This window comes from Aphanomyces astaci (genome assembly GCF_000520075.1).
Source record: "Aphanomyces astaci strain APO3 unplaced genomic scaffold supercont1.43, whole genome shotgun sequence".
NCBI classification, from domain to species: domain Eukaryota; phylum Oomycota; class Saprolegniomycetes; order Saprolegniales; family Verrucalvaceae; genus Aphanomyces; species Aphanomyces astaci.
Window position 1 is genome coordinate 465,962 of NW_009798306.1, and position 27,701 is coordinate 493,662.

The 27,701-nt window shown below is 48.1% G+C and overlaps 8 protein-coding genes across 13 annotated transcripts; 5 read left to right on the top strand and 3 right to left on the bottom strand.

Moving 5' to 3' along the window:
- Positions 1 to 1,475: 1,475 nt before the first annotated feature.
- H257_12900 (hypothetical protein) lies at positions 1,476 to 2,414 on the top strand (the record flags this gene model as incomplete). The annotated part of the gene is made up of 1 exon (XM_009840275.1): positions 1,476 to 2,414. The coding sequence occupies one exon, from the start codon at positions 1,476 to 1,478 to the stop codon at positions 2,412 to 2,414; it is 939 nt and encodes a 312-aa protein (XP_009838577.1).
- An 853-nt stretch (positions 2,415 to 3,267) lies between these two features.
- On the bottom strand, positions 3,268 to 7,436 carry H257_12901. Of its 2 annotated transcripts, XM_009840276.1 has the most exons (9): positions 7,025 to 7,436; positions 6,757 to 6,967; positions 6,646 to 6,688; positions 6,486 to 6,545; positions 5,817 to 6,022; positions 5,608 to 5,740; positions 4,906 to 5,125; positions 4,068 to 4,237; positions 3,268 to 3,583 (listed from the first exon to the last, which is right to left on the bottom strand). In XM_009840276.1, exons 1-9 carry the CDS (start codon positions 7,426 to 7,428, stop codon positions 3,318 to 3,320), a joined length of 1,713 nt encoding a protein of 570 aa, XP_009838578.1. In that variant the 5' UTR covers positions 7,429 to 7,436; the 3' UTR covers positions 3,268 to 3,317. The 2 variants fall into 2 exon arrangements, with proteins under 2 accessions (XP_009838578.1, XP_009838579.1); XM_009840277.1 differs by having other exon boundaries at positions 3,268 to 4,237.
- Positions 7,437 to 7,578: 142 nt separating this feature from the next.
- On the top strand, positions 7,579 to 8,727 carry H257_12902 (hypothetical protein). The gene is made up of 2 exons (XM_009840278.1): positions 7,579 to 8,055; positions 8,107 to 8,727. Exons 1-2 carry the CDS (start codon positions 7,603 to 7,605, stop codon positions 8,494 to 8,496), a joined length of 843 nt encoding a protein of 280 aa, XP_009838580.1. The 5' UTR covers positions 7,579 to 7,602; the 3' UTR covers positions 8,497 to 8,727.
- Positions 8,728 to 10,138: 1,411 nt separating this feature from the next.
- H257_12903 (hypothetical protein) lies at positions 10,139 to 12,314 on the bottom strand. The gene is made up of 2 exons (XM_009840279.1): positions 11,434 to 12,314; positions 10,139 to 10,783 (listed from the first exon to the last, which is right to left on the bottom strand). Exons 1-2 carry the CDS (start codon positions 12,256 to 12,258, stop codon positions 10,214 to 10,216), a joined length of 1,395 nt encoding a protein of 464 aa, XP_009838581.1. The 5' UTR covers positions 12,259 to 12,314; the 3' UTR covers positions 10,139 to 10,213.
- A 428-nt stretch (positions 12,315 to 12,742) lies between these two features.
- H257_12904 lies at positions 12,743 to 14,059 on the top strand. Of its 2 annotated transcripts, XM_009840280.1 has the most exons (4): positions 12,743 to 12,959; positions 13,013 to 13,084; positions 13,154 to 13,499; positions 13,556 to 14,059. In XM_009840280.1, exons 1-4 carry the CDS (start codon positions 12,810 to 12,812, stop codon positions 13,969 to 13,971), a joined length of 984 nt encoding a protein of 327 aa, XP_009838582.1. In that variant the 5' UTR covers positions 12,743 to 12,809; the 3' UTR covers positions 13,972 to 14,059. The 2 variants fall into 2 exon arrangements, with proteins under 2 accessions (XP_009838582.1, XP_009838583.1); XM_009840281.1 differs by having other exon boundaries at positions 13,013 to 13,499.
- A 1,351-nt stretch (positions 14,060 to 15,410) lies between these two features.
- H257_12905 (hypothetical protein) lies at positions 15,411 to 17,565 on the top strand. Of its 4 annotated transcripts, XM_009840283.1 has the most exons (4): positions 15,465 to 15,913; positions 15,969 to 16,178; positions 16,251 to 16,895; positions 17,151 to 17,565. In XM_009840283.1, exons 1-4 carry the CDS (start codon positions 15,517 to 15,519, stop codon positions 17,489 to 17,491), a joined length of 1,593 nt encoding a protein of 530 aa, XP_009838585.1. In that variant the 5' UTR covers positions 15,465 to 15,516; the 3' UTR covers positions 17,492 to 17,565. The 4 variants fall into 4 exon arrangements, with proteins under 4 accessions (XP_009838584.1, XP_009838586.1, XP_009838585.1 ...); XM_009840282.1 differs by having other exon boundaries at positions 15,411 to 15,913; positions 15,969 to 16,895; XM_009840285.1 differs by having other exon boundaries at positions 15,465 to 16,178.
- A 970-nt stretch (positions 17,566 to 18,535) lies between these two features.
- H257_12906 (hypothetical protein) lies at positions 18,536 to 22,531 on the top strand (the record flags this gene model as incomplete). The annotated part of the gene is made up of 18 exons (XM_009840286.1): positions 18,536 to 18,910; positions 18,958 to 19,266; positions 19,338 to 19,389; positions 19,442 to 19,536; positions 19,595 to 19,659; positions 19,707 to 19,749; positions 19,812 to 19,908; positions 20,180 to 20,325; positions 20,407 to 20,497; positions 20,543 to 20,604; positions 20,705 to 20,797; positions 20,858 to 20,910; positions 20,962 to 21,145; positions 21,246 to 21,408; positions 21,477 to 21,669; positions 21,733 to 22,135; positions 22,212 to 22,261; positions 22,339 to 22,531. 18 exons carry the CDS (start codon positions 18,536 to 18,538, stop codon positions 22,529 to 22,531), a joined length of 2,667 nt encoding a protein of 888 aa, XP_009838588.1.
- Positions 22,532 to 22,881: 350 nt separating this feature from the next.
- On the bottom strand, positions 22,882 to 26,457 carry H257_12907 (hypothetical protein; the record flags this gene model as incomplete). Its single annotated transcript, XM_009840287.1, has 6 exons — positions 22,882 to 23,097; positions 23,149 to 23,469; positions 24,322 to 24,546; positions 24,598 to 24,756; positions 24,903 to 25,057; positions 26,090 to 26,457. 6 exons carry the CDS (start codon positions 26,455 to 26,457, stop codon positions 22,931 to 22,933), a joined length of 1,395 nt encoding a protein of 464 aa, XP_009838589.1. The 3' UTR covers positions 22,882 to 22,930.
- Positions 26,458 to 27,701: the final 1,244 nt, after the last annotated feature.

Below are 27,701 nucleotides of genomic sequence, written 5' to 3' on the forward strand. Positions count from 1 at the left end.
GTCTCAACTGGAGGAACTGGTGAATTCCCACCAGTAAGTGGACCTCGAAGTATAATAAAAATTCATTAAATTTATGTTGGTTGTTATGATATTTTCGAGTTCGATACAAAAGATAAGATGTTTTGGACATGCTCGGTATACTTAAATGAAGTCAAAACAAGCGGACAAATATACCGGACCAGAGTAGTAAGTAGGTAACGCATCGAATTCTCGGACACTTTTTGACGCAAATTTTCAATTCCATCTCATACAATAAGTAAGAAGAATTGAGAAACATAGATAACATGTCTGGAAAATATAATTCAAGATCTGTTTTTTGAGCGACGAATTGCACAAATTAACATACAACTCTGAGAGTTGTGAATTTTAATATTGCTTTGCAGAAATCGTCTGTGAAACGCTATTTCTCGGAATCGTAACATCTAGGATTTGTATGGTACTAAAAATAGACATTTTGGGTCGAATAAAAATACAGCCAATAGGATGTGCACATAATAATAATACAGCCAATAGTACGCAATCCCTCAGAAATGGAGTGCATCTATTGGTTAAAAGTTTAGTTTTCCCCCTGTGACAATTTGGTGCTGGATGATATATGCAGCGTCGTGGGTGAGAACTATCTCTCCGCAAAAATCTCCACCTGATACCGGTATGTGTGCGCAAGGGGCATGCGATAACGTTATACCATTCCCAGTCCATCCACACGACGCTAAGCTTATCAAATTCAAGCACAAGCTGGCGAAACGGTGTCTCATGTCGTCGTGGAATGTCCACAACTTGGCCGTCGTCCCCTCTTGGTTGTGCATGTCCATACATAAGGTACTGTAAGGTTATTATTTAATAACTCCGGTATAAGTCATCACTTGGCAAAAGTAGGCGTGAGTAATCGAACCCACTTGGATGTTGACATCAACCAGTCGAAGTGGCAGTATTATTGATGCCCTGCAAAGTCGTCCGTGACGTGTCATCCCGTGGCAAGCAGATGTGCAAAATGCCCCAGACTGTCCCCTTCCAGAGCAGTGCACATGTACACGCCTATTCCAAGCCCTTTTTACAGCGTTCCCTGACACTCAATTGCCATATTCTCCGAGTACAGTTCGGGCCTGCCATATGATTGACTGTTGGATATGACATCCATTGCATACAAGCCGCCGGTCCCCAACTGTACCCGTGGTACCGTTCGTTTCTACGGCCATTGGTGTACAGTACCTACAGGCGCAACTACATGTATGTACTCACGCGACGGCTGACAGTACTAAAAGTTGCATCGATCATGGCTTGACCAGAGCCACACAAGTACAGTATATGTACCACGTACTATAGGTCCCATAGAGCAGCGACCAAATTACCTTGAGACTCTCGACGTATTACTCACGTCTGAGCAAAACCCCCCATCATGCGTCGCCGCCTTCTCTTTGTGTTGCCGTTGCATTCTCCAACTTGCCCTGCACAACAGCAGCAGCACTAGCGTCGAGATGGCCCTCAAGAGTAGCCTCGTCATCATCGCGGCCGCCGCGCTGGCGTCCGTCACCGCCATCGACTACCTCGGCGGGTGGGTTTTGCCTGCCAAGAAGGAATGCGTCGACATTTGCAAGCACTCCAAGGCCGCCCCCAGGTGTTTCAACACGTCGGATACGGCATGCATGAGTAAGAAGCAACGCCCAGGCGACTACGACTACCTCCTTTTCGACCAGATATTTGCCCCCCAGTACTGCCGCGACCTGCTCAACGGCAACGACTCCACCATCACGCACCAAAACGTCAACCCGTACCCACTGGGCATCCAGTGCGAAGTGAGCCGCACTCCCAGTGCTCTGTACGTCCACGGGTTGTGGCCCAACTACAACGGGGGATTCCCCGGCTGCTGCAACGTATCCGACACCACAACCAACCAACCGTTCGACGCCGACACGTTTGCAACCAAGTACCCCCAGTTGTTTGCCGACATGGACAAGCTCTGGGTTGACCCTGCCGTGAACACGTCAGCCGAAGGGCTCTGCCATGCATACAACCACGAGTTTCAGAAGCATGGCATCTGCTACCGCGCGTACGATGATGACTGGGACCGCGCCGCCAAGGACTACTTTGAGTCGACGCTCGATGTGACCGCCCGAGTCAAAGTGCCGTCGGACCAGATCGCCAAGTGGGCCACCGACAAGGCCACCGCCACTTTGGACCAAATCGGGGGCTTGTACAAGCGCAAGGTCGCGGTGCTGTGCTCCAAGTACGACAAGGAAAAGACCAACCGGTTCCTGGCCATCCGAACGTGCTGGAGCAAAGCCCAGGACTTTCAAACCGAGGGCGCGGTCCCGGGCACCCAAATCGACTGCACCCCCACCAAGGGCGCCGACGCATGCGACCCCACCCAACCCATCACGTTTGAGGAGTACGTCCCCCCCCGCCCGCAATGCTAAGTAAGCCACAACCATCTCGAGTAGTACTATTCGATATTGTAGAGATGCAGTAGATAGATACTATGTGTCTATTGTTTATTCGATTCGAAATTGGAGTGGGGAGCTCCCTCAATCGAATACGCACAGCACCAAATCGGCAGAGAATCGATCGACCAATCAAAACACAAAACATGAATCAACTAGCCAATCAAATCCACTCTTTGAAGAATTTAACTTCGAACTAGTGTGTGATTGAAATTAGTGTGATACTGAACGATCTCAGGCAGTACAAAGAATCGATCGATAGATTTGGCAAAGAATCAGCACAAAAGTCCACATATTGGTTAAAAGGACAATACTACATGGTTGATGTAATACTGTCGACTTGGTTTCGTTTCTGCGGAAATAGGGTGGGATTTGAAGCATACACTAACGCTAACCCTAGTACTGTATGTACTGCATACTGTAGTGTATATACTTTGAGGTAGTGAGTACCGGTAACTATAATAGTAGTACTATTTGGCACATGGATCATGCATTTGGACTTTGTGTTTGGTCACGTTTCGTTGAAAACTACGCGGATAACCACACCACGACCTCGCCCTTCCAGCAGTAATCTAACTACTAGTATGTACTAGTACGTACTAACTACACTACCCAAAAGGTAGTAAATCCTACATTGAAGTACAAATCACCAGCCGAGCACATGCAACCAGTCTGTACAGTTTGGACTCTACTCGTATGTCTCAAGCTTCTTGATGCAAGTACAGTAACTAGTGTTTAGTACACGTGTGAGATTGATTATTCCACGAAATAAAGACTTATAGCAGTAAATGACTATAAAAGTCCAATGAGCTATGTACTACTACTAGTATCCACCAAGTATATGAAGCCCATGTTTGCTCCATGATCATTCTATTCATTTTACACGCGGCAGCACCGGCAAATGCGAATTTGGCCGTTTTTGCCGGGGAGGCCACTGGCCTGGATAGCCAGGGGGGACGAGACGGGGGGCCTTGTGGAGGCATTGTATCGCTCGATGCCTTGCACAAATACACGCTGGAGGAGGTCGTTTGCCAGCAACTTGCTCGCGTCGCTCTCTACGAGATCGTACTTAACCACGACAAAGTCGGCTTGGAAGCCGGGCGCGACTTCCCCCAGTCGCGCTTCTTCTTTTGCCGCATACGCCCCTTCGAACCACCGTTTAGAAAAAATATGAAAATATGAAAATATTACTCAAAAAGTCAAGCCATCCGATATTCCGTAGTCGACTAGTACATTAAAATATTGAAATTAATCGGGGCATATAGTATTGTATTGATCAAACATTTTGGATGTTATAGTAATCACACAAACAAGTCAATCCATTCTATATTCTGTAGGGTTCAAGTCGACGATAGTATACTAGTATTAATGTATTGAAATTAATATCAATCGGGGATATATATTATGGTAGTGCTTAGTCTCCTCTGGAGCGACACGGAGATTGCTGCATGAAATGACTAATAATACAGTATATTAGTGTGATTTCAGTCATCCCAGCACACCTTTCTCTCTCCAGCCAAAACGAAGCGATAAAGTTACTAAAGGCAACGATAGATTGATAAGATCCTGTATCAGCACCAAAATTGTATTATATCCAAAATATATCAGGACCAACCACGACGATCATACCGTTGAGTGTGTACAGCTGCAGAGCATGAGGAAACGCAAAGCACTCGCGGGGGTCGTCCAGCGGCGCGCGGCGATGCATGGCATCATACATGCCTTGGAATGGATTGCTCGTTTCTATGGGGGCGTCACTCCCCCCTGCACACACGACGCCCGCTCGAGTCATCTTTTGCCTACATTTCAATAAGTCACACAAATCAACCAGCCCTATTCTATCGTATATACCCACAATCTATCTCGCACATCGAAAAGTCTACGATACATATTGTCCTTTTCACCCAAATTTGGCACTTTATTTGAGAAATCGACGCAAAACACGAATTTATACCACACAATGTATACCATATACAAATATTGAATATAAATAGTTCCATGGGACAACTGCTATCTTGCAACGATTTATAAGTTGGAGTGGGTAGTCCAATCGAATAGCGGCAGCCCAAACGCAGACAATCGACTAGCCAATGAAATTGCTTCATAATCTAAATTTCAACCAATGGTAGACCGACCCAAGGTTTTCACCACAAGTATTGTTGTGTTTCTTGTATTTTCGAGCGACATGGAGAATAAATTGACACAACCAAAGAAATGGACAGAAGAAAATCATATTTAGCCAATCAGATTGCAGGAAACTATCAACAAGCATCAGAATCAAATCAATGTGATACCAATTCACCACACGACACTTTTTTCCATACAAAATTCAGTACAAACAATCGGTCGATAGATTTGGCAAGAGAATCCGCATAACAGTCTACACATTTTGGGTAAAAATGGACAATATAGAGCTAGTCTAGCAATTAGTAGCTACTATCATGCTTGTCACAGAGGATGGATGTACCAGCAGTACGAGTACGGCAGCAACGCCGGCGGCAATCGCTTGGCGGCAAACGCGGCGTCCGTAACGACAAACGACGGCTGGATGTTGGCCACGACGTTTAGCGCCGCCATTTTCTCTAGTAAATCGGGCCCGAGGATCTGGCAGTGCGTCAGAAGGGGCCTATCGATGCCGCCCTCCACCGTTGCCATCGCTGCCAGCACTTGGGCGGCGGCCCCGTCGCCTACCCACCCCATCATCCACCACACTTAGTTGCTTACGACTTAGTTCGGATCAAAAGTTGTAGAGGCTACGTAGCTAACACAAAAGACATATATTATTTGTATTTATAATGTCAAGTCGATTATTTGAAATTGGAGTGAGTTTGGGTGCTCAATCGAATGAGCAGAAGAACCAAATCGACAGACGACAATCGATATATATATATATATATATATATATATATATATATATATATATATATATATATATATATATATATATATACGACCAATCAAAACCCACCACACGAACATCAAGTGGCCAATCAAAGTCGATTTCGACCAATTCAACATTGAATTAGTGTGTGATTGAAATTAGTGTGACACTGGACCATAAAGGTAAAAAATAATAGATAAAGAATACATATATTTATACCATTTTGACATACAACAGTCAGGACAAACAATCATACATTTGGCAAAGAATCAATACAAAAGTCAATACCAATCGCGTGAATCTCGACGCGGTAGCCGGCGTCGGTCGCGATTTGAATTCGATCGGCTAAGTCAGCGTCCGAGTGTACCAACACTCCCTTGTTGGTCGAGTCACGATATGGTTGCCGTAACGCCGCCGTCTCCTATCCATCCAATCAAAAATGATATATCATGAAAACGTGATATATATATATATATATATATATTATTCACACGTACAGCCCCAAGACTGCCGTCGCCAAACAACTTGACGCGGTCGACGGTGAGCAAGTTGTCCTGGAAAGGCGGCCCCAGCACGTCGCGGCGGCTGCGACGTGGGTCCACTTCATGCTGGTCGGGGGTCAAATACACTCGCAATGGCAACTGGCCTGACGCTTGAAGGGCACGGTACAGCGGTAAACAGTGCGCGTCGTTTGTGTGCACGGCTACAGGGAATATATGGTATTCGAAATATATATATATATTGTGCATACGGTTGTGATACAAGACATACAGGGACGTTTTGGATGATATATATATATATATATTGTAATTTGTGCACATGGGGTGCAGCACCATTACAGGGAATATTTCTATTATACAATACTATCATGTTACTAGTATTAAATTCTATGTACTACAATTATGGTATTGTATATATATATATATATATATATGCACATTGTAGGGTTTAGACACAGTACTGGGACATTTTGGATGATATTTATGGGGCGTAAAAGTCGTTTGAATATTTAGGTGATATACGTATATATTGTTTGAATAGGGTTTATATGTATAACAGGGAATATTTGTATAATCTATACTAGTAATCTATATTTGCATTATGAATATGTGGGTTTAGATACACGACCACCCTATAGTATACAAAGAAACGTGTACTTGGTATACCTGTGAGGCCAAATTCCAAGCACGTTTGCAGGCCGATTTGAAGGTACTGCGTTCGAATGGCTAACAAGCAACGTTGATTATGATAGAAAAGGAGCGAGAAATTGCTCCTATATATATATATATATATATATATATATATATATATATATATATATGGTACCGTCCGACGTTTCGACAATGTACTTTTGCACGAGGTTTACTGCCTATTTATTATACAAGGAGATAATATATTCGTTGAGTTTCATGCAAGTGGAAGATGGACGGGGGTTACGGATTCGCGAAGGATGCCAGTAGGGACGCCGTCTCCATCAACGTCCACGACGCCGCCCGCGACCGGTTGAGTCCATGCAGGGTGAGGAGAGATGTCCAAGCCAGCAACCGCCAATGCTTTCGAGTTGACGACGGCAATATGGAAGCATGTTCGCCACAGGTAGATTGGTCGAGACACTGGAATGGCGTCCAGATCGGCGCGGGATGGGTACCTGCATGCTACTCGTCAACACTAGCAAGGTTGAGGAAGGGGGAACATGACGACGTACCGAGCGCAACTCGAGAGCTTGTCCTGCTCCCACCCGAATCCGACTAACCAGTCCGCGAGGGGGAACTTTGCGGCATGCGCCATCACGCGCGCCGACAAGTCGTCAAACGACGACGTGCCTCGAAGATCAACATAATGCGCGACTTCTCCCATGTGATACAGGTGGATGTGCGAATCCTGCAGACCGGGCAGGACTGCGTGACCTTGTAAGTCCACGACCGTCGCCGCGAGCGCTCGGACGTCCTGCGGCACGGCGCCGTGACCAACAGCAGAGATCGTCTCGCCCGACGTGGTGAACCAGGATGCGTAGCCGGCAAAGTCGCGCGGCTCGCTAGGTCGTCCCGTGCGTGGCATCCACTGCCACACCTTTCCATTCTCGTAGAGCGTCGTTGCTTCCGTCGTCATGTTGCAATCTAAAAAAAGTGCACACAATCTTTTTCTCTTTGATTTACAGAAAATTGACCTACATTCTGTAAAAAGACCAACATCAGATTTTAAGAATTATCGTGTGGATAGTTCTTTATCTATTTTGGATTAAAAGAACCCTCCCATCATGTTTGCGAGTTTCCTTGCGTTCCCATGAAGCGATCGATCACGGTGGTCTACAACCAGACGAGGACGCGGGTAGTGTGGTACGATGGGACATCCGACGCCATGGTCGAGAAGGCAGCATGCATCCAGCTCGGCCTGCCATCGACGTCGTCCATTCTTCTCAAGGACGTGCATGGAGAGCTGGTGCCAATTGCCGCTTGCTTGCCGCCTGCAGAGTACGTCGTCGTTCGCTTTGGCGCAATCCCCGACGACAACCACATCCTCCACACCGCCAACCACGTTGCACATACAGCATCTTGTCCTCCATCGTATACTTCGTCGTCCACACCTCTTATCACGTCCCGTGGCGAGTCGGACGATCCCGCCGCCCAACCACCGTCCACGTCTCGCACAAAACGCACGGGTATTCCCACGGTCTCCACAAAGCTCAAGAAGACATCGCCCACGGCCCTCATGAAGCTCTTCCTCGAAACCTTCACCGTACACTTCAACCTCCACCACACCACCTCCGTCACTCTCATATCCTCGTAGGTCCCGCTCGCGTCTGACGACATCATCAACTTCGTACCCAATCACGGCGAGTTTGGCATCGACAGACTCTATGCGACCCTCGTACCCGCCATATACCTTCCCCAGGACACGACTACGTTCTACAAGCTCGCGTCCTCGTCGATTGTCCTCGATCGGCAGCGCGTGATCCGGTACTACCGTGTCGGAGACGTCTACGCCCAGCTGCTGGCTGTGGGCAAAGGGCCCCTCCTTCGCGCGTACGTGGACCCGTGTACCCACAACCAGGCGTTGCTAAGCAAGTTCGCCGCTGCCCTGGACGCATCCACAGACTGGCTCGCCGCGCGGTACACGGAGTTTCTCCATGGGTTCACACCTATTTCTCGCACAGAGTTCGTCACCGACAGCGAATGACGACGAGTTGTGTCCAACTTTTGTGTCCACCAGCGTACATGTCATTCCTTGTGGATGCTGTACCCAAATCGCTTTGTATTGGTCAAAAATTATCATTCTAGCCAATCAAACAAGTCGAAGAAAATAGAAATGGCCAATCCGAACCCATGAGAATAAAAGTAGTCGGCCACCTTTTATATTGAGTTGTACTAACGTTATTATTAATAATACGTATTGTGCATTTCACCCAAATTTGGTCTTGCGAGTTATTTCGCCAAATAGCTTTTTCGAATCTATTTGATCCTATTTAACTGTAAGCTTGTACACACAACGATTACAGACTGTACACGTACAGTACAGTACTACTAGTACATGTATATATGTGGTTTTGCCCAATGTGGAGGGATTCCGCTGAGTCAAACGTTTAGATTGGCAGAAATTCGACATGACGTGATTTGATTGGCTCAGGAGGTTCTTTTCCTACTTTTTTATTATGCATTTCACCCAAATTTGGATTTGCGAGTTATTGCATTCGATTCCATTTGATCCAATTTAATCTTGTACACACTAAACTATACAACAATTAATATATATGTGGTTTGCCTAATGCGGAGGGGCCAAACGTTTGGATTGGCAGAAATTTGACATAACGTGATTTGATTGGCTCAGGCGGTTCTTTAATTGATTCTCCTATACCAAAAGTAAAAAACGAGGTCCTTGACGTCTTTTTTCTAAATAGTGAAAAAAAGAAAGAGGTAAATCGATTTTGATTGGCCCATGCTATTTCTGAAAAGTACTTGGAACTTCCCCTAACAGTAAACAGAATACCAAGCCATAGCCCAGAATTGCAGTTTGAAACGGCAAGTCGGGGACGAAAGTGATAAATCTGGGGGCACCAATTCATTTCGGCCGAAAACCCACTAATCGGCTGCATGACCCCGCTTTATGTATGTTGCAATGTCCGTGTAAATCGGCACATTTGGAGTCGATTTTGCCCATTGAGTTGCAAAGCACACTAGTACTGTAGTAGTACGTAATAGTACTACGTAGTACTAGCTAGTAGTACTATCTATTTCGATCAGATTTTTCGGACATTTTCGGGGGTATGTACAGGTCCATACCATAACGACTCGGACAAATATTTATATGTGCTTCGGACACGCACTTAACCGAATTTACGCATTAAATGCGAATAGTTGTACCACAGGCCTTGTCTGGGTAGCGGCACGGCCTGCGGCCTACCTGCCGCTTTTCCCGACAAGAGGAATCGATTGGACATTCGGTGAAGTGCACGATTGGGGCTCACTCCTCGCCAAGGCACCGCCTGCACAAATTATACACACGACCTCCGCTACGCTGCGGTGCGCGCAATTTTGTGGGCGGATGCTCTGTCGTCGCTCGCTACTGAAAAGCTGATCGTTCTTATGCGGGTGTATACAATACCCAAGTATGTCCGAGCATATTCCGTTCGGACACTTTCATTCGGACAAAATATGTTCCGCTTAAGTCCAATACAAATGCCAAGTATGTCCGACTGAAATTGTCCGAACGGTGTCCGCAAAGTGATCATAATCACCCATAAGGTCGGTGGTAGGTATACGGTATAGTCGGGCACAAGCAGGAACAACTTTGCTCACTCTGTACCGTCCTCTAACATAACCAAGTTGTCTATAGTTTTGCTGTTAAACTAGTATAACTCTATTCGTATATACCAGGTCAGGGTGTGCATTGATCAACATTAAAAGCTATGGTGAGCGCTGCCCACCGGGTGTGGTGTGTGAATCTCATTGTCTTCCATAGTCATTACCTTTGTCGTCACAACCAGAGGTGACAACGGCTGCAAACTCGTCTCGTCTAGCTCGACGTCCACATCTTCATATGTCGTCACCACATCATTGTGTTGGGAAAACCGCGGCGTACACGGCCCGTCCATGCTTTCCGAGTGGCGGAGCTCCGACTTATTCGACTGGCCAGGGCTGTTGGGGGTAGACGAAACATTCGACACTGTCGACAGCCGACTGGGGCTAGGACTGAGTTCGACCTGCACAGAGGTCGTCAAGGCTGGAGTTTGTTTGGCTTTGACGGGGGACAAGTCGGGGTTTGCAGGAGACATCAGCGGCGGAGACAGCATGCCACCCATGTCCGTCGGGTGCTCCGGCGCGAGCCGCGTAGCCGCCGCCGTGGTCGGCGTGAGGACCACACTCGGACTCGCGGGGGCCCCCGGCGGTTTCTTGGGGGCGAATGGCGACTTGGTCTCTTTGTCCGTGCACACCCAAATGCGAAGCGTTTGGCGATCTGGTTCCGTCGGCTACGATCCACATGATATACTGTTAGAGGTGACATTGGATATTGTCAAATCGATTCGCCTTTGTAGATATGGGTGCTCAATGAGCCCAACCAAATCGACAGACAATCGACCGACCAATCAAAAGCCAGAACTCGAATCAAGTGGCCAATCAAATTCACTCTTCGACCAATTCAACACCGAATTAGTGTGTGACTGAAATTAATGTGCTACTGGACGATTTGTACATACAAAAGTCAGAACAAAATATGAATCGGTAGATTTGGCGAATCAGCACAAAAGTCAACCAAGTTTTGGGTAAAAGGACAACACCATCATCCAGTACAAAAACCCGACCGATTTGGGGAATCAATCAGCGCAAATATCCAAATTTGAGTGAAAAGCCCAATATGACCAGCACCACATCGGTGGACAATCGATTGACCAATCAAACCCCACAACACTATTCAAGCGGCCAATCAAATTCTCGCTTCAACCGTTCAACATCGAATCAGATAGTATTATTCGTGTGAATGTTTGTTTACACACAAAATTCAGTACGAATGGAATGAACAAATTAGATATTTTTTCGAAGAAACAATAAAAAACTATAAAAAACACACATAAAACCTTGAAAAAATCAAAGTCGATGGGGAGAGTGAATGTGTTTTTACCGGAACAAACCACTCCATCGACACTTCCATGTCTTGGCGTTCCGTAAGCGCGGGCATGAGGAGCGACACGAACCGGGCGCGGGTGGACGGATGCAGGTGCGGGATCTCGATGCCGCGCACGGCCAGCTGCGCGAGGGAGTGTCCGTTGACGACGCCGCAAATCCAGTTGGCCAGGAACTTGAACTTATCGACTTGGCCATGGCATACGTGGTGCAATAGATCCGAGAAGACCTCCTCCGGCACGCGGTGCTTGCACTGCTCGACCGTGTTCTCAACCTGGTAGTCACTCTTGACCTTTTGCAACAGCTTGGACGTTTCAAACCCGTGGATGCCGTTGCGGTAGCACATCGAGCACAGGTGGTAGTTGGCGCAACTGGAGCACGTGAACATGGACCCGATGATGGGATCCATGCCGCAGCCATCGCAGAACGAGTCGGGGTGGACGGGCAGGTCATGTTCCTTGCCCTTCCCCACGGCCTGGAGTACCTTGGCGCCCCAGTACTTGCCCGCGGCTTGCACCCGAGAGTTGAACGAGCCCCGACGCGCGAACGGCGCCGACGCGCCCGAGGCCTCTACCGAGTGATTCTCTTCTTTTGGCTCTGATTCCATCCACACCGTCACCCGCGTCTTGTGGATTTTGCGCTCCGTGTGCAGCACGGGTTTGTCCTCGGCGGTGTCTGTATCGGAGCGCGGGCCATAGAAGACATGAATGGGCTCGACATGAGGTTCGGTTACCAGTTGACGGTTCAATTCTTCGACGGCAGTGTCCACGGAGTTGCCGCGGCGCTCCCGCCGCTCGCCCATCAAGGAGAAACGCGCCGCCATTAATGGATGTAGGAATGGTCACACCACCTGATCACTGCGTAGTCAACAAGATCGAGAGAAGTATTAGTTTTCACGGTGATTTTGTACGTATTGTTGGAGGTTTCGTTGTTTAAACGTAGTGATCTACGCGTTTTTTCACGCTGGTGTCAAATCAAATCATGCCTATTCGGAGAGCTGGCGACGGAAATCGAGCTATTGTGTAGTTACGTGGTATAAATGTTGGTACAAAGACCCTATGGCACGTCCTGCACTGGCGTGCGCATGTTCGAAAGACCCGAAATCATCGCCGTAGATAAATGTTGTCGGCAGTAGAGGATGTGTCGACTAATCCCTACGTTTTAAGTTTAGCCGAACTAAAACGTGTTTTTATTGACAAAGAAACCGAACTTCGTAGTATAAAATTGCACAGGAAATGGTCAGCACCAAAATTCAACAGTTAATAGACATGCACTCTGGAAATATCCGGATAATATCCGGTCTTTCCATTTCTTCCAGGAGCCAGGGAGCAGCCGAGTGCGACCAAGACACGCATTATCTTCCTGGCATCGACGATGGACAACGACGGGATCTTGGCGATTGTGCTGGGAGTTCTGCTGGGCCTGCCGCTGCTGCGCTTCGTCATCCTGCTGATCGGAAACGTCATCATTGTCCATCACAAGGAAGCTGTGATTGTCGAACGATGGGGTCGGTTCCATGCCAAGGTACCAACGCGTCCCCACCACCGCGGCCATCTCGTTCTCACCAATGTGTGTAGCTTGGCCCGGGATTGCACTTTTTGATTCCGTTCCTAGACAACGTCAAGACGATCACATGGCGCCGCCTCAAGGTATGTACGCCGTCCTCGTCGTAGCTTCGTCGTCTTCACCTTCATGGGGCCCGCCTGCCGCCTGTACAGATTCAAATGCCACACGAAACCGACGCCTTGGTCGACAAGAGCTTCTACCGCATCGACGCGCGGCAAACGATCATGGACTTCAAGGTCCAAACCATCATCACCCGCGACAACGTCGAGATCTCGGTGCGCCCGATGGTCATCTACGAGTTTTGCGACCCCATGAAGGTGTGCTACGAAGTATACGACCTGAGCCAGGCGATGAAGAAGCTTGTGCACACGACGCTCCGCTCGATCATCGGGGACATGGGGCTGGACGACACGCTCGCGTCCCGCGAAGAGATCAACCGTGGCATCTTACTCAAGATCGCGCACATTTGCTTCAACTGGGGCATCCGCATCCACCGCGGTATGTATCCATAACACACATGTCCATCTTGCAACGTCTTATGTGTTGTTTTGCAGTCGAGTTGCTAGAGATCTCGCCGAATCGGTCGGTGCAAGAAGCCATGCACCAGCAGCTTTCTGCCGAACGCGTGCGTCGCGCCGCCATCGTCACCGCCGAAGGGTACCGTGAAAAAGTCAAAACCGAGGCCGAGGGCGAGTCCCAAGCCAAGATTGCGCTCGCCACCGGCGAGCAGCAGTGCATGATCATCCGCGCCAAGGCGGCGGCGGAAGCGCGGCTTCTCATCGCGCGCGCCGAAGGAGATGCGCTGACGCTGGTCAAGGAATCACTCAAGGACATTGCGGTCGATGCGACGCAGTACATGATTGCGGTGCGGTACATGGAGACCCTGGCGGCGATTGCGAACGCGAGCAAGAAATGTGAAGTGTTTATGCCGCTGGAGACGGACGTCGTGGGCGCGCTCGCGGGGATGTAAACGTGTATTGTATAGGTTGATGATAATATTTTGAATCGACAAGGAATAATATATGAAGGATATATATCGACGAAAAAGAAGATATGAGACGGTATTTATTACTAAGATGGTAACTAGTTCGCCATCGCCAAGCTACATACTCGTAGTAGTACCTACTGGTACTACAGTATTGAAGGCCAGGGGATGGGGAACATATATATATATATATACCAATTGACAGCCGTGTAAACAATACGATATTTACTGTGATTAATAATTGCTGCCATTTCGAGAGGCAATTATTTACTATAATAGGAGTAATTGTTTTTCGTGATTGGCAGCAAGTTGGAAAACTTATGTTCACTAGAGTGTTACGAGCTACTAGTATCCAAATAAAAGTGAAATATTTAATTGCTGGATTGTGACAGTACTAGTATCGTTATTTCATTGCTGGCAATCACGAAAAACAATTACTCCAAAGTAAATAATAGGGAGATTTCGCAAAGTAATCCGTGTCCGTTTCAGTAATAATTACCCTCAGTATTTACATGTTAGTACAATCACGGAAATTCATGAAACTTTAAAGCGGAATCCGTGAAAAGAGCACCAATCACGGAATCCACGGTAATCATAAGAAAGACTAGCTAGTACTTCAAGTAGTGGTTATCCGAACAAGTAAGTAGGAGGGGTTCAATTCGGTGGACAAGCGAAGATGACTTGGCGCTGTTGATACAGGCCAACCACGAGCGAACATTCCTCCAACATCTACCAGTCATGAAGTCTTGGGATGTGTGCTCGCGTATAATTTGCTTTTGGTCCTTAGGGGAGTTAAAGTTCCTGGCTTCTCTTGCCAGGTACTCGAAGTTGACGGCAAGAAGACATCGCACAGGTTCCACCTGATACTCGACAACCACGAAAAGTGCCAGAAGGATTATGTGTATTTGTATGGTCTCGACCGACCGGTATGAGTGCGAGCAGAAGTCTGCGATGACGGGCAGGCCTCGCGAAACGAGAACGCCTGTAAGCCTTGACAAGTTCTTCCACAGACAACATTATTGCAAAATACTCATCTCCGAAATCTCCCTATTTACAGTTAATCCATGTCCGTGGTCGTCATTTTTCTCACTGACGCGAACACGGATTGAAGTGCGAAATCTCCCTAATTGCCTCTCGAAATGGCATCAATTATTAATCACAGTAAATATCATACCTAGTATCATACCTAGAAGTATTGTTTATAATATTGTGGATTCGATGCAGATATTTCCAGACCCCATCGAATCGAATCGAATCACGAATCGACGCTATTGGCTAATCCAATTTTGAGTGGATTTGATTGGCTCTTACAGAATATATTCAACCAATCAGAACTCCACAGTGATTTAATATTGATTAGACAAATCGTGCGAATTTTGGAGTTTGTAGCGAATTCACAATGCATATGACAATTTACTACGGTAGTGTACACATCCGGATACACCGGATAAACTTGATTGTGGGCACAACAAGAACTCGGAACGTTGCCGCAATCCTGTTTTGTATGACGGCCATGGCGCGTCCACAGCTATGCCCGCAATCACACCCATTAACTTGACCTGTCAAGTGTTCAGTATTCAATTCGCGATGTCCAGTCCTCAAGTTGCTGCCATCGCAGCCGTGGGCGTCGCCACGGCGGTCTTCCTCCTGCGACGGTTGTTGCAGGTGAAGCCGTTCATTCCGTCGTTGAAGATGTCTGTCCACTTGCACCGCATATTTTTCGGCGCTGGGGAGCTCTTCAACTCGGTCGAGGGATTGGGGCGCATCACGTTCGACGAGGCCGACGACAACGGCATGTGCCAGTTCTACGTCTTGGGGGCTCGGTGCATTTCCGTGCTCAAAGCCGAGCACATCCGAACGGTTGTGCTCGCGTCCAACTTTCGCCAACGGGTGCCGCTCTTCGACGAGTACGTGGACGCGATCGTGGGTACGCGACCCCTCCCTTGTCAACCGACGTGCCAAATACATGTCGTTGGGCCTAGGGACCAAGTCGCTGGTCCAAGTGATGGGCCACGAATGGAAACTCCATCGCAAGTTGATTTCGAGAGCATTCGGGTGGCAGAATCTGGCGTCCATGGCGCCAGCCATGGGTTCCATCGCCCACGAGTTTGCCAGCCACTTACTCGCGACGCAGGCCAGTTCCAAATTTGACGTGTTTCCCATGCTCAAGCTTGCGACACTCGATATCATTGGTACCAACTGCAATCCCGTATCGCATTCCAATCCACAAACAATGCCTTGTATCTCTGCGATACTGTTTCTAGGTGCCACTGCATTTGGCGCGTCCTTTGGTGCTATTCAACACACCACGAATCACCCCGTCGTGGAGGCGTTCACATTCCTCTTGGATGACATGAATCGACGGGCCATCGACGAACCGCTGCATCCGTCCAGCATGTTTTACTGGCTGCCCACCGCCGCTAACCGGATGCACCGCCAGCAGACGGCCATCTTACGTCGCACGATCGACGACCTCGTGGCATCTCGGTTGCATAATCCGCCTGCGAATGATGATTCCCAAGGCAAAAAAACCCATCACGACTTGCTCCAGTACATGGTGGACGCAGCAGCAGCGGCTGCCCACAATGAAGATGCATCGGGAGGTGTCACCCCCCAGAGCTTTGCCGACAACTTGCTCACGTTTCTCTTTGCGGGGTATGACACAACCAGCATTGCACTGGCGTACACCCTGCACCTACTCGCAGCACACCCACAGGTGCAGGACAAAGTCGTGGCGGAGATTGAAGCCGTGCTCGGGGCAGATACCGCTCCCACCTGTGACACTGTCAGTCGCTTGACGTTTTGCGCGGCCGTGGTCACCGAAAGTGTGCGCCTCTTCCCCCCCGTCCTCGTCACCATGCGGTCGCTCGAAGCTGACTTGCACGTGGGCGGGCACCACGTCCCCAAAGGTAACTGTATATCGTTCGTATTTCCAGTCTCTGTTGAATCAACGCTATTGGCTACAATCCCAATTGTGTGTGGATTTGATTGGCTCTTACAGAAAACCAAGTCTTTTCAACCAATCAGAACTCCAGCGTGATTCAACATTTGATTGGTCAAAATCACACGCATTTTATTTTTGGAAGTATATACAATATACATATGGGACACTTATTCGATTGCATGTGGAGACGTTTGTTGTATAACGTTATATAACGTTATAGGCACGAACGTGATGTTGCCCATCTATTGGATCCATCGGTACGAGGAGAATTGGGGCGCCGACGCCACCGCATTTCGCCCAGAACGACACTTGGATGAGATACATGGTAAAGACAAGGCGTTTCGGATGATGGCGTTCTCAGCGGGGCCGCGGAATTGCGTGGGCATGCGCTTCGCCATGATGGAGGCGGTGATTGTGCTGGCCGTGGTGCTGCGTCGGTGCCGCTTTTCATTGCCGACGGACGCGCCACCCGTGCGTCCCGTCGTGGCCGGTCTGGTTCAAAAGCCAGAACATGGCATTTGGCTGCATGTGCAACCTCGGGAGTCGGCGCCTGCGCTCTGACCTCTCGACTTGTACGAGGGATTCCAATAATGTATAGTAGTGAGAAATTGTTTGGATCTGTAGTACAGTGTCGCACATATCGCACAGTGTCCCACATCTTGCAAAGTCGTACGTTACACTTGCCCGAGTTTACGACATCGTACGATCGTATCGACATGATGAAAGATGCTGTACTTACTGTAGTTGAGTGAATATAGTTTTCTAGCCAATATGGACAAGATGCCGAGCAGTGTAGCGTGATCTAGTTGACTGGGGCGTCATGACGCCATAGCTAACGTCGTGCGCCTTCTCTACTCGACTAAAGTTAGGTAGGTCGTCTAACTTAGGTCGTTAGTGTCCGAGACAAGGAGCGAAGCAGAGGCACAACGTGGATGCTGCCGCCTTGCAATGGCACGTGGTTAAATGTATTGCCAAGGGCGTTGACTGGATATGATTTCCAGCGTCGATTTGTGGTCATATCCACCTAAGTATAGAGTGGACGGCGTACTGGAAGAGTTGTGTGAGCTGCATCGTTTGGTGGTGTGACGACAATGGCTCCTGTGGCAGGAGATGCGGGACTGGAGTATCATGTGGCGAAGTCAACAATGGCTGATCCCTGCACGCAACAGAACTTTCAGTAACTGGCGAATCATGCATCCTTGGTTCATGAGTGGTCCTACGAGGTAGTGGCGTCCCCACGAGGAGCCAGCGGCATCAACGACAGGTTTCTACATGCTTATATGCAGGAGTATGCCGATGGAATGAGTTGCAGGGACAGGCGACGCCTACCAAGTCGCCAAGGCGTGAAGTCGCCCGCAGCGAGGTTGAACAAGTCAGTGGGTTTGAGCATCTTGCATTGCTTGGGATGCACGGGAAAGGCTCGAGTCAGGTCGCACCCCCGCCGAAGCGCCACTGTTGTGCGCGCCGTTACACATGTACTGTACTGTAACTGTCAGTATTAAGTCCATTGTGGATTGGCTAAAATCACAAATTGATTTATCCAATGAAAGCCATCCATCGGATCGGCAACGATTCGAACCATCATCATCTTGGACACGCACGATGATGAACGGCGTGGACGTGTTGGGGGTTTCAGGGTTTCATGCTCTCCTGATGGCTGGCGATGCCATGGCGTGTACATCAGTGCTTCGAGACACGTTTGCCCAATGCCGTGACTTTGCAAGGTGTAAGCGCGACCTGGTTTGCATGGTACGCGCTTCGACAGACGTTCCTCGATGCGCTGCAACGTTGACAGCGACGTTGCTTTGCGTGTGGTCGGATGCGACGACACCCCTCGCGTACTTGGTCTTGATGGCGTTGAGCGATCTCACTAGCTCGGGCGTCTTGCCTACCGACTGGGCGTCCACGGTGCTGCCTCCCGCAATTCGAGCGGAAGTTGCAGTCGTGGTCGAGGCAGCGTTGTCCACCGATAGTGGCGTGGTATCAACCCTCTTATGTCCTATCCCAACTAAGTAGTGAATATGTAGAGCCCCAAGGTGGTCGTGAAGACGCTAGCCCTGTTTCAAATCGATCACATTGGGCTGGCGGTGGTCATGGTGTACGCCAAGAAGCTTGTGGTTGCAGGCGCCTATGTGTCCGTGTTGAAATGCGTCGAGCACTTCACTTGGATGCCGTGGCCTCATATGGACATGCTCGAGGCGTTCGTGGCTACGAAGTCTTGGCCCATGGCAGAGCAACTATTAAAGATCATCCATCCCGCATTGGATGGCCCTACGTTTCGGCACTTGACTATGTCGTTGGTGACGTTATCTACCCAGCAACAAGAGCTCAAGCGGGTACATTCCATCCTGTACAGGATCAACTACTCCTTCCATGTTAATATTTACAGAGAAATATTATTCGCTAGGCACATCGATATGTGCATCAATACAATCTCCAAGACGAGTTTCCAAACATTGGTAGTCATATTTTCGATGAATGAAACGATATCAACCACGAGGCTGCTGTTAGACAGTGTCTTTCAAAGGGAAGCGTTGGACAAATTGTGTGGCCAGCGCAAGTGGGCCATCGCGACCAACTTTGTCGGCAACAACACGGTGCTTCAGGTGTGTGCAAATAATCTTTTAAAAATATGTTGGATGTGTTGTCATGTTTGCAACGTAGGTTGATTTATATCATAAAATGGCCGCGGCTGGCGAGTACGAGCTCGCAAACGACCTTCGCGACAGGTTTCTAGGATGATATACTTCACACGTACGTGGTTAACTTGACGCAGGTTTGACTTAACTGATGTCGGCCCACGACTTGACCGTACAGTGGTAAACTTGCTGTAGAAATATCGAGTTGGTTTGAATATGCTAAAGGAATACACGCTCATTAGAAGCCACGCTCCATCTACTTGAACCTGCCCAAGTCGATTGAAATCGTCTTTTGCGACACGGACTCGACCGTGCACACAATGGAAATGTATTTCAAGGGTAAGTTTTGTATCGAAAATATAAAGTATGGGCGATTTGGTGTATGCATGTTTCCAGACCTCGTTCATCAAGCCGACCAAACCAATCTCTCGGATTGGTCAATCCGAATGATTCATTGCCCCTGATTGGCTACAATCCAATCTCGGATATTAGCCAATCAGATGTCTCGGCCCGGTGAAACGAACCATCAAGAAATGGGAAATTGGACGGAAATACTCGACAATGTTATATATCATACATATTCGCTTACTTGTTGTGTTATGATTTATAGAAGTCTTGAGCCGTGACGTGCGTTGCTGGGTCGGCGTGGACGTCGAGTGGAAGGCAGTGTTTGATAAAACCGAGATGGCCATGGCGAGTATATTGCAGATCGCTGTCGGCTCCAAAGTGTTCATCGTTGACGTCATTGCTTTGGAGGTATACTAGACCTTATATACAAAAGCCAAAGCAATCGATAGCAAAGATCACAACGCTACATATACTCGTGTATACTTGTAGGCATCTACAATGTGTTTTGAGTGTTTACACCGGCTGTTCACGAACCCATCGTACGTCAAGATTGGGTTTGGCTTTGCCACGGATTTAAAAGGTACTAAATTGCTCATAATATAAAGTTGACGGTGTATATATGTAGTGCTGCACCAGTCGTTTCCAGATAAACTCCCGTGCTTTCAAGCCGTGCATGGCCACGTCGAAGTATCACATCCATCAAAATTTATATATATATTCAATATATCATGCCCTGCCATTTATGAATAATATTCGAATCACACTGTCTCAAGGTAGTATTGCCTAGGTAGACACTGTTTTGCGCCACGTAGCTCCGACGTATTCTGGAAAGAGCTTGGCCGATGCAACAAGATTTCTACTGGGAAAACCGCTGGACAAGGTACAACAATTCTCAAAAAATATTAAAAATACTTATCACACGTTCTCACACAAATATTAGAGACACCAGTTATCGAAATGGGAACTCCGACCATTGCATCCCCTTCAGCTCCAGTGCGATCGACTGTAGCTTATAAATTACTTGCCTGACATGAACATGGCTAGGTATGCAGCATTGGATGCATATTGCCTCGTGCAAATGGCACAGTTGCTCGTGAACATGGAGTCTTCGTTCATGCAACGCTTGACGTCGCTATCCCTCGACATCATCGACGACAAGGATGCAATTCAATACGCTCGACAGTACCGGCAACTTCGTCTGCAACGAGTAATGAACTCGCATCCATCGGTAAGCATATATATATCCTGTATATAATACAATACCTGTCGAAAGCTGGCTGTTGCAATAATTAAATATATATATATATATATATATATACCCGCGATAGGACGAGGATCATGTGAACCCCGTGGTGGCATTTCTTCAAGCCCATCCAAATGCAGTGGACGTCCAAGTAGTGTCGAGTGCCGACGAATTTGATGACAATGCTGCTGCTGCTACCGAGAGTGAACTTCAAGTCGTGGGCAACAGCTTGTGCTTGATGGTCAACTGTACGACATCCTTCCTCCTGTCGGCTTGCAATAATCACCCTTCTCATCAACATATCCTCATGATGTAGCCGCCCCCCATGTCGCCGTGCTGCATCAGGGCCATCGACTAGACTTGGCTTGTGTGGCCAAAGCTGCTGGTGTGTCGAGGCGCAAGGTTCGGTTTGCAACGCCGCAAGAATGCGTTCAAGTGTTTGGGTATGCCCCAGGCACAGTCCCCCCCATCGCGCACAAGGCCCCCGACACGTGCATTTGGGTCGACTCGTACGGACTGTAGTTATAGTTATCGTTCTATGCACATGTGAGTCTTATCAAACAAGCCTCTAGACAACTGCCCCATGGTGTACCGTTGGTATTGGGCGGTGGAGGCCCGAACACGGTCTTGAAATGCTCTCTGTCGACGCTGTTGAGGCTGGCGCCGCACGCCCAAGTGGCAGTGCTGACTATTAATAGTAGTGCTTCCGACACAAAAACCGGACCAATCGAATCGTCGTCGCCCAAGTTTCTAGCCGATTCCATGCTCGGCCGAGTGGCCAAGTGGCTGCGGATGACGGGCGTGGACATTTTGCATTGGGATATCTCCGTGAATGCAAACAAACACGACATGCTGGCGCTCGCGACAGGGGACGGTCGCATCGTGTTGACTCGGGACCGGAAACTTGCACAGCAACGCGCGGCGTTTGCGTGTTACGTGGTCGCGAGTGACCACGTCGAGGCGCAATTCCAAGAGGTAGGTACAGTATATGTCGTACGATGTATGCAATTGTACTTAAGGTATATGATTTTGAGGATATGTAATGTTGCAGATCAAAAAGCATTTTGGAATCGAGTACCACGAGTCGGAATTCATGTCCCGGTAAGAATACACAAAAAACGACGACTACATCATGACTATAGTACGTACCTGAGAGAGATGTAATATACTACTTCTAGATGCGCCAAGTGCAATCAAAAGGGGTTCAACATCGTGGATGTGGCGCAAGTGGTCGAGAGGGCGGACGTGCCGCCGCAGAAAGTAACTGACACAGTCCAAGAGTTCTACGAGTGCCAAAGCTGTCGTCAATTGTATTGGGTCGGACCCAAATACAGCACGGCGCAGGCGAAAATGAAGCAGATATTCCAGTAATCAAAAATGGAGAGTATGATATCATACATAGTGTTTGTACGTACTTCTTCATACCTTTATACGTTGCTATGGACAAGGGACGTTTGACATGGTCGGCGCACTTCTGTACCAAAGAGGGCTTGTCCATATTCAAACGATTGCCATTTCTTTAGAGCAATGTTTGCTAACGTTAGCGTCGCAGTAACTCGGAGACTTGGCCATGTTGACGGTGAATGCAGTCGTGTGGTTTACGTGTTGAGCCTGGGTTTCAACGATTCCATGCACAGCAGAAAGCGCAGGCATACTGCATGTGGACATTGGCTACAGCAATGCAGGACCTTCCAACGAGAACGACACATTGAAAATGTAATGCGAGGTTAGTCAATCGTAGTTTGGAACATTCGTTGCCGTTGGTGACGCTTAGCCCAATTCGTGGCATTGCACCATCGTCCACAATATGGTGGAGAGAGACTCGTAGTTGTCGTCGGGTTTATCGGCATGGTCGACAAACGATTTTCGAGCTACCACCAACGATGAGAACGCCATATCCAGGATGCGACGTGTTCTGTTTTGCATCTTCCATGGGCCTACAATATACAAAACGTTCAGGGCGTAGCATAAGCGTCGCCGCAACGTACCATGCAAGAACTGCGAACGAAACGGTTTAGTGACGTCGAGGCTTGTGGCCGCGGCACCGTCGGCAGCGGAATTCGGGTGAGTACTTGGAGTCAGGGTCGATCCCGCATTTGCCAGCACTGCTGCCACGGTGGAACATCCACCAGACTTTTCATAAACTGGCGAAGTCACAGTTATGCACGTCGTTGGAAGAAGCGCACTGGGCATTGGACCTGGTTCTTGGCAGGTGATTTCGAGTGATGTGGTTAGTTTGCAAGTATCGTGGGCCACTTCCGAAGCAATGTTGTCCTTCGTTTGGTGGACACTCAGCTGTGCGACTGTGTCTATGAGTGAAAATCAACCGAGATTGTATCATGTGACTAAAAACTCCTAAAAAACCTAATTCAGCTTTAAGAAAAGTAGCTAAAGTAAAATTAACAAATAATTATTCGGTTATTTGTTATATACCAGGAATAGGCCATAATTTACAAGAACATTCAATTGTTTTAATACGCGGTGGTCGAGTTCAAGATTTACCAGGTGTAAAATATCATATAATTAGAGGTAAGTATGATTTATTAGGAATATCTTCACGTAAAAATTCAAGATCAAAATATGGAACTAAAAAAACGCCAAACCTTGTCGAAAATGGGGATGGTTGTATAGGATGTTGTTGTGGTACTCGTCGTGGCGGGAAAGAAGTGCTTGCGTCAGGATCTGTGTTTGGCTAATAGGGGCCACGGTCTCTTGTTCCTCTGGTGAATTCGTGGGAATCCCACCTTGTTGCGCTTCTTGGTTGCTCTGGGTATGGCCTTGACTTGAGTTGATTGGTCGTGATCTTTCAGTTCCATTAAAAGCAACGTTCACTGGAGAAGCGGCCAAGATATGTCCACTGGGTGCATCAGAGTGCCTTGGCAGAAAGTGAGGCATTGCCTTCAGCTGCACAGTTATATCGCCGTAAGCACTGTCCGCATAGACGTCTTGTTCCGTGTTGAGTAGGCGGATTCGTGATTGGGGGATTAGTGGGCTTGGGGTCTTGTTAGCGTTGAAAAGGTGGGATGAATGCTCAGACCCTTCTGACTGGAGCATGTCGATCTTTGATTGCCCTCGGTGCGTTGCAGCGGGAGGTGTTTGGGTCGCAGTGTCACCAATCGACAACTTTCTCGGACACAGCTTTGAGTCTTCATGGGGTGTACGGCCATTTTCGGACGACAAATCGGGATTGGGAGTGGTTGGGGTCACCATGTACGCAGCTTTGGTGATTCGGATGCCGATTTCAGTTTTTGCCGGTGTGTTGCATCTTGGCACGTCAAACTCAGGTCCATGGGGTGGTGGCAAGTCATAGCTCGATGCAGTTTGTGGGTTACTGCTTATGGAAGGCGTTGAACGCCGTGTCCCGAGGCTTCGATTCGACGGGGTCACTACGACGCGGTCTTAATCTATTCAAAACATTAGCACATTCAATACAGTACCTGGGCATTGGGATGATCGTTCAATGTTGACATGGCTTGTGCTAGTCTCTGCAGAAAATTGTTGACATTGGGGCAATTCGTAGCTCCAGGTCATTTCTCGTTGTGGAGGCTGGACGTCGGCGACGGGCATGGAGCAGTGACTTCCCGATGGAGTAGTTGCTACGACGCAGGCATTACAATGCGAAAAAAACCCATTCATAATGGCCCGAATGCGTACTTGTGACTGGTGTTTGTCGTTTCCAATTGAAGGACCCTGGTTTTGCTGGATACGTGGTGCTTAAACTCTGACAGTTCTGACAGCATACCTGAGCTGGATTTGCAGTCCGACCCACCGGCGCCAAAGGCAAGCGCAGGATGGTTGGAGACGCTGGTTCCTCGGCCAGAAAAGGGGTCGCTTGGTGGTGGCGATAGCACATCTCGCTTGGGGGCGAATATTTTCCGAGCCGTGGATTGCTGATCTCTAGTTATCTCGATGTGTGCCTTGGACACCAGACTTTCGCAACTGTTTGTGCTTGAGCTTGACGAACTGACTGACCGTGCATTGTGCGACTTCATCGCTACAACTTATGAATTACGTTAGAGTTGTCATCGTATATAGTGATTACGCGGATCAACAGGTACACCACAAGCACCTACCCAAGATGGTTATAGTACAATGAATGTTCCTCAAAACATCATGAAGTATGTACCTCTGGTAGAAACTCGTGGTGCGTTGAAGGATGGAGGGTAAAATGCATTCAAGGGTAAGCATTGTGCGTATTTCACTTTCTTGGGCGAGTTTTGCATTGAGGGCATGAGTGCTCTCTTCAAGGTCCTGTGGGTACTTTTCCACGGAGGTGACGATCTCGACTTCGACACCAAGTGCTCAATACTCCCATCGGACGATAATGGGGATACTTGGCGATCTGATTTGGCATTAGATGTCGAAGAGTACACAATGCATTTACCGTGAGGCGAGAAAAAGAGGGCTACTCGAGCTGGACTTTTTGATGCGACGGTATGCAACGGTGGTTCGTCTGCGGTTAATTGAGTATAATCCATCGATGAACCACCGTGTCGTGCAGGACTGTCAGGAAGGGAAACAGACGATTTAATAGAAGCCTCCGACATCTCCGAACTCATTTCGGGAGATGGCAGTTCGTTGAGAACCGCTGCGTTCAATGCGGTTGCATTTCCGGCAACAGTTCGACATGGATAGATGTGGTCGAAAAAATTGAACGGGCCTTTCTTGGCTGTCTTTTTTTGGTCAACTCGGTCGTCGTAGTGAAGCTGATCCACATCTACTGGAGTTGTGAACAAAGGTATTGCAGTTGAAATACCATCAGGTGAGGATCTGTAGTGGTTCAGATGCTGCTCAGAGCTACTTTTAATGTGTTTCCCTACACGACATGTCAATATGCCTTCGTGTATGTCTTTCCTGCACCTTCTTCATTCACTTCTTTCCCATCACTACATAGAAAGGTTACTACAGACGTAATGTTGTGAAACGTACTTGAAGAGTCGTAATTGGTCAGGCGTGAAAATGCAACGAGGTGGGTCATTGTCTCGCTGATCGTCCCCGTGTGAAGCTGCTGCAACTGCCTCAGGTGGACCTGTTGCATCCTTTCCAGTGGTGTTGCGCTCAAACTGCTTAAAGTACGTTGGAATGGTTGGCCGCACGACTGTGTTTCCCAATGACCCTTGCGTTGTCGACGACGCCTTGTCGTCGTGAACGACACTGACACCTCTGGTAGGAGCGAGAGGTTCTTTAAGAGCACTTGCCGTGATCCACGGCCTGCTTGCACCCTGAAGCTGTCGCTGGTTCCGCCTCCCTGTCTTGCTCTGGAGCACGCGCTTCTTGGCACTCACCATCCAGTTCATCTCTGTGTCGCGCGCCTTTCTGGACTTTTTGAAAATGACTCCGATACGGACCGTATCCGGAATTTTGGACGTTTTGAAGATGACTCCGATACGGATAATTACGAGACCACCAGCCCCGTATCCGGAATTTGTTCGTTGACAATCAGCAAAACTCGACAACTGAGATGACGTGGCGATTCTGTCGCGTCAGCAACCACGTTGGCTTACCACAACGCCATGTACCATCTCATGATCATGTAGATGGCAGGCTTGGCCCACGGTAGGTTCACAGAAGTCGTAACGACGAGTTGCGCTCCGCGACGAACGTTGGTTTCGGCCAACGCATCATAGAACCAAGGCACTGTGTTCCAGACGTGATTGGGTGCGTGATGATGGTACAGAACCATCCCCTTACGCACATACGAATCGTTGCCAACAAGAATGGCCACATCGTGACACAAGTCTTCCTACTCCGGCACAACTCCACTTGATCGTTCCAACTTCAAACGAGGCCTGCATGTATGTAGCTGTGCCAGCCCAACTTACTCTTGTCAAACGCCATAGCCATTCAACATGGCGACGAACGCATCATGATACTTAGGGGGTGCGGTGGTCCTATGTATCTCCGGGTAATTTGAGATTCGTGACGTCAAATTGTGGTCAACTGCATGGTATTCACGCGATAAGTGCAAATTCGAAAGCTTGACTACTAAAACTCTCTAGTTTTGACAACGCTCACAGTCAATTCAAAAGTGATTCATATTATTTGCTAGTTAGGTACTCTATAAGCTTATTGGAAAAGCACCAATCACAGAGCAAACCTCTGAATATGTATACTCATAGCCATACAACACCGAAGGTTAAAATAATACAGTACGTCAACAATTGGCACACCACTTTATAGAGGTATACTATTGGTACAGTAGCATACTAGTATACTGTATGATGAGCAGTAGTCAGGGCACTTCAGGATTCAAAAAGGATACTAGTATGCCACAATCAGGAATTATGGCCATTCTCCGAAAAACAAAAAAAGTTGTATTGCAATAATTGGTATTGTGCTTTTCATGTAGTTTGCCGGTTGTTTAACTGCGTTAAACAACCAGACGTTTAAAATTATATAAGCCCGATTGAAGATAAAACAACACTAAACACACACAAGTTCTGCATTTCAGCAGAATAAAACAACCCTTACTTTATTTCAGCTGCTAACTAATCGAGTTGCAGCACCAGGCCAACTTACGCCGTACAACCACCAGTTCATC

Bases quoted from the DNA above. Each gene is read 5' to 3' on its own strand.
- H257_12901 (XM_009840276.1), bottom strand. From the start codon at position 7,428: ATGACGACGGAAGCAACGACGCTCTACGAGAATGGAAAGGTGTGGCAG. The intron at 6,546-6,645 runs GTACCATATATA...GTTGCTTGTTAG, and splicing joins CATTGTCGAAACGTCGGACG to CCATTCGAACGCAGTACCTT. The intron at 4,238-4,905 runs GTACATCCATCC...ATTGAAATGTAG, and splicing joins CTGCCGTACTCGTACTGCTG to GCAAAAGATGACTCGAGCGG.
- H257_12902 (XM_009840278.1), top strand. From the start codon at position 7,603: ATGAAGCGATCGATCACGGTGGTCTACAACCAGACGAGGACGCGGGTA. The intron at 8,056-8,106 runs GTACACTTCAAC...ATATCCTCGTAG, and splicing joins TCTTCCTCGAAACCTTCACC to GTCCCGCTCGCGTCTGACGA.
- H257_12903 (XM_009840279.1), bottom strand. From the start codon at position 12,258: ATGGCGGCGCGTTTCTCCTTGATGGGCGAGCGGCGGGAGCGCCGCGGC. The intron at 10,784-11,433 runs GTAAAAACACAT...TGTGGATCGTAG, and splicing joins CGATGGAGTGGTTTGTTCCG to CCGACGGAACCAGATCGCCA.
- H257_12904 (XM_009840280.1), top strand. From the start codon at position 12,810: ATGGACAACGACGGGATCTTGGCGATTGTGCTGGGAGTTCTGCTGGGC. The intron at 12,960-13,012 runs GTACCAACGCGT...CAATGTGTGTAG, and splicing joins GGGGTCGGTTCCATGCCAAG to CTTGGCCCGGGATTGCACTT. The intron at 13,500-13,555 runs GTATGTATCCAT...GTTGTTTTGCAG, and splicing joins GGGCATCCGCATCCACCGCG to TCGAGTTGCTAGAGATCTCG.
- H257_12905 (XM_009840282.1), top strand. From the start codon at position 15,517: ATGCCCGCAATCACACCCATTAACTTGACCTGTCAAGTGTTCAGTATT. The intron at 15,914-15,968 runs GTACGCGACCCC...CGTTGGGCCTAG, and splicing joins GTACGTGGACGCGATCGTGG to GGACCAAGTCGCTGGTCCAA. The intron at 16,896-17,150 runs GTAACTGTATAT...ATAACGTTATAG, and splicing joins CGGGCACCACGTCCCCAAAG to GCACGAACGTGATGTTGCCC.